Source organism: Arctopsyche grandis, chromosome 13 (assembly GCF_051622035.1).
Source record: "Arctopsyche grandis isolate Sample6627 chromosome 13, ASM5162203v2, whole genome shotgun sequence".
In the NCBI taxonomy this organism is placed as follows: domain Eukaryota; kingdom Metazoa; phylum Arthropoda; class Insecta; order Trichoptera; family Hydropsychidae; genus Arctopsyche; species Arctopsyche grandis.
In genome coordinates this window covers 26305870-26310581 of record NC_135367.1, presented here as the reverse complement: position 1 = coordinate 26310581, position 4712 = coordinate 26305870, and the positions used below count along the sequence as shown (strand labels likewise).

Sequence of the window (4712 nt, the reverse complement as noted above, 5' to 3'; positions counted from 1 at the left end):
GTAATCATAGTATTATGTTATTCTGATGTTAATGTACAGCATAATAGGAAAAAGTATTTATAAATACTCATAGTACATCTAATACATAATATTAATTGAAGACTCTCTAAAGTCGACAATCTAAAGCAGATTGTGTTTAGGTAATCTGTGTGTTATACCTGAAGGGTATAGACATTTTGTTGTAATCACCGAGACTCTTCACAAGTATGGTTATTAGCTATTCTGTCATATAATCTATTGGTTAGTTTGCTAGTAATGTCTGTAACTACGGTCTCCATGACTTGACAGAATGTTAAATGACAGAAAACGCAAATATCGGATGGCAAAGATCGAAAATCGAAAGATCTTAAGTCGAAAGATCAAAAAAAAAAATTGCATGGTAAACGGTACATAATTTGCGTGATCAGGATACAACAGGAACAAGAGGAACAGGCTTTTCCTCACGTATTAATGTGCGCGCGCAGAATTTATCTGTCGACTTAAGATCTTTCGATTTTCGATCTTTGCCTTCCGATATTTGCGTTTTCTGTCATTTAACATTCTGTCAAGTCACGTAGACCCCTGTTACTAATAGGATATAATTTTTGGCATGCAGTTTTTTCAAGTTAGTATATATGGGTGTGTTATAAATTATGTTTAAGGTTTTATTTTGTATTATTTGGAGTTTTGACAGGTTAGTATTCGAGGCGTTATTCCATACAGGTGAAGCATAGGTTAATAATGGTAATATGAGCGCGTGATATAGTTTTATTTTATTTTGAGTGAATAACGAACTATGGCGATTCAATATTGGGTATATTGAGGATATACCCGTATCGCCTTGCATTTCGCTGCCTCTATGTGAGGTGCCCATCTCATTCTTTATAGAACGTTACTCCTAAATATTTTATTACTGATTGCCATTTCAGACTTTGTTTTTGTGTATATGTACTTTGAAGAAAGTATTGATTGTATTTTCGTAGTGAAAGCTGAAGCAAAAAGAGTTATATATGACTATTATATATGACTATATAAATATGTGCATATTTATATAGTCATATAGTTTAAAGTCCAATGTTAAAGGAAAGTTGTTTGATTGGAGGGTATATGGTTTAAGAATGAATAATATATGTATGCAATTGTTCAATCCTACTTTGTAATTTACGTATGTACATGTGTATATTATTTACATATTGATTTCACGTTCTACTTTCTTTAAGGTCGTCGAATTGCCTTTTTTAGTCAAATATGTTACATATTTAGTCTTCACCTTCCTTAACTGATACAGTTTCGCTAAAAAATCTTAATAAATGATAAAATGTATTATAGAGAAAATAGAATTGAAAAATTTACATTATGCATATCGTATTAGAGGATTCGTCAAATCCAAACTTACAATATATATGTAGAATCGACTAAAAACCAACGAAAAAGAATTGCTAAAATAAGTATTCATCTTCTTTTATATATATGTAATTTTGAAAGAGACTTTTTATGTATGTATATAACAAATGAATATTCAAATAAATTTAAATAAAATAAAACTATTCAAATAATTTTAATAAAATAAAACTATTCAAATAATTTTAATAAAATGTTGACTATTGGATTAGCCATGTTTAAGCGCTTTATATTACAAATACCAAGCGAAGCCGGGTAAAAACACTAGTATTGAATAAAATTGTTGTTTTGAATTAACAAATAATAGATTACATGTATGAAAACCAAAAATGTATACACGTGAGATTAGAATCCCTTACCAAGTGTTATCTTGATCATAAAGGTGCTATAAGTCCAAATAGATTCTCAGAAGTCCAAAATAGATTCTCAGAGAAAAAAAAACTTAAGTTATATTTCTGGTCTTATAAAATTAGATCCACATTTAAATCATTTTATTAATAAAACAACTAACCATATTAAACAAAGTAAAAATATATTATTTATTTTTCAGTTACATACTAACATTCAAAAATTATTTAAATTTATACATTCACAAATGTAACGATAACTTCTCCACGCAAAATCAAATAACGGAATCATATGGAATCACTAATGCATTTGCATACAATCTCATTTTGCTGAGACTTTTAAAAGCTTTCCAATGTTTCTGTACGTCATCGTATTGCCAAACGCCATTTGATTGATCTCCACCTGTAAATTGAAAGACAGTTAACATTCAAAACAAATTTCAAACACTTACAAAGGTATATTTATTCAAATAAAAAAACTCACCCGTGCAAAGCAACTTATTTCGGTAAAAACAAAGGCTGATCGCGTATGAAGGATTTGGCAGTTTACAATAAGCTGTCCACAGATTAGCATTCGGATCATACGACTCGACACTGTCTAAACGAGAACTTGTCTTTTGAAAATATCCACCAGCTACATATAACTTACCTTTAATAGCGATACTCTGGAACCAATCGAATAAAAAAATTATTCAAAAATAACAACTTTTATGGTTAGAAAGAGCTTATCGATAAATAATCACCGAATGGTCATCTCTTTCCTGAATCATTGGAGCTCGATAAGACCATGAATTCGATTCTTCCGAGTACATTTGTACTATATTGGAAGACAGTGGTGTTCCATCTATAATCCCACCTGTCACGTATATTCTGTCATCGACGACAGAAGCGCTAAACCAAGCAACATTTTGCAATAATTGAGGAACACTCAAGTCCCAGTTCTTTTTCTTGCTGTTCCATCTATTCGACATCAATTCAATAAGTTCAATATTATTGTGTAACATTTACTTTATTAAAGATCATCTTTCAACTGATGATAATGCTTTTCCATTATGAGTACCCCCGATGACGTATACATCAGTGGAAGAATTACGACGAAGTGTCACTGCTACTAAACAATGACGGCCTTCATTTAATGGATTCAATTGATGTTTCTGTCCAGTTTTCAAATCGATGTAATCTACCTGAGAAGGAATTAATTCATTCCAATCAAAATAATCGAACGAAATATTTCAAAATGACTACTTTATCTGAAGAATTGTATCCTCCAATGATCAACATCCAGTCATCGACGAGAACTGATGCTGGATAACTTCTGTTTAAATCAAAATCTTTACTCAAGGTCCAACTATTGTTTTTTCCATCGTATATATCGATCGTGTTTGCCCCCTTTAATACGCAATGAAATGATTTAATTAACCGTAACACCAAATGATCTCATTATAAAACTTACAGATAGATTATTATCTCCGACGAGTGCTATTTTTTCATAATTAGTGATATCCTCTGTTTGGATTGGATTTAAAAGTGATTGCATCGCTTTTTGAAGAATTGCAATACATTCTGGATAGACAGAACAAAATACCATAACTTCTTTGACGAGAAACTGAAAGCATTACATAATATTTCAAAAGAATATTAGCAATGATTTAATATCATAATCTTTAAATACCTCATTTGAAGTCAACTTTATGGAACTTAATAGCTCTACCAATACACTTCTACGGTTTTCTTCATCAGAGTTCACCCATAATTTAACAGAATTAAAAACTACTTCAACTAACAAATTTAGTTCATCCGACTTCAGAATCTCGGCCAAAGCAGAGGCTGGCAAATTGAGAAAACTTGGGGTTTTGTACAACTAAAACAAATATGACATGCAACATATGTACATATTTGAGAAGTAGAGCATTTTAAATACATATTTAATCAACACTTACAGTCTTAAAATTGTCTAGAGTCAAAATCATTGCCTTTTCTTTCAATATTGGATCGTCTGAGAGACGCAAGACTTCCAAACAATTTTTTTGATCGATTGTTTCGTATCGAGGAGCAATGCTTTTGATCTGAAGTTTGTCGGCTAGTTGCAAGAATTCTTTAAAATGCTCATCATTGATGTCTAAAAGTGCATTTAAAATATTAAAATACAAGAATATAAAAAAAAATCGAATAATTTGTTTTTACGATGAAATCAACTTTTACGTATTTCTCCAAGGTAGCAATACTTAAGCATTGCATTGATAACTGGGTACTCAAATTCGGAAAAAGTGGCACTCAATTTGTACCGATTTTCTATGAAGAATTCGCTGCAAGCCGAAAGCACTATCATGTGTGCAAAAAAACTAAAATGTTAAAGATGATTAAAATTGATATTTTGAAAATTAATTATATTTACAATCGAAAAACGATGCCTTCTGTTTCTGACGGCGAAATAAACATCGGTAAACTTATTCTCTCTCATGGCATCATGAAAATAATTGAGTCGGTTTGTTGCAAAACCTTGTTTAGTCTTCACTTTTATCATAGTATTTCTTATTTTTTTCTTAATAGTCTTCTCCTAAAAATAATATAAATTGTAAGGTGTAGATTATCAGATTTAATTAATTTAAAATAAAATATAGCACGACTTACCTGAACAGAATCTCAATGATGACTGGAATATAGGTAGATAAAATAAATGTGGTCTGTTTGTCACAATAGATAATCGTATCTTAACGTATTATACTCGTTGGTTTGTAACGGAATGAAAAAACATGATGTTGAAATAAAAAATAAATTGTTTGTATTAAAATTTTACACATTTTAACCAATTTGATACATTAAATTGTACCCTCTTATATACAAACATGAATATATGTAAATAATTTGAGAGGAAAAATATCATTTCAAAAGCATCATTATGACAAATTTTACGTAGAAGTTAAATTTCTCATAAAGTGTGTAAAATTGATTCGCAGTTAATAGATTAGTATATTTATACTATTT

At 30.1% G+C, this 4712-nt stretch overlaps 1 protein-coding gene across 1 annotated transcript; it reads right to left on the bottom strand.

Moving 5' to 3' along the window:
* Window positions 1-2746: 2746 nt before the first annotated feature.
* On the bottom strand, window positions 2747-4382 carry LOC143921685 (kelch-like protein 24). The gene is made up of 8 exons (XM_077445038.1): window positions 4359-4382; window positions 4139-4284; window positions 3930-4069; window positions 3668-3846; window positions 3400-3588; window positions 3181-3333; window positions 2973-3116; window positions 2747-2911 (listed from the first exon to the last, which is right to left on the bottom strand). Exons 2-8 carry the CDS (start codon window positions 4249-4251, stop codon window positions 2747-2749), a joined length of 1083 nt encoding a protein of 360 aa, XP_077301164.1. The 5' UTR covers window positions 4252-4284; window positions 4359-4382.
* Window positions 4383-4712: the final 330 nt, after the last annotated feature.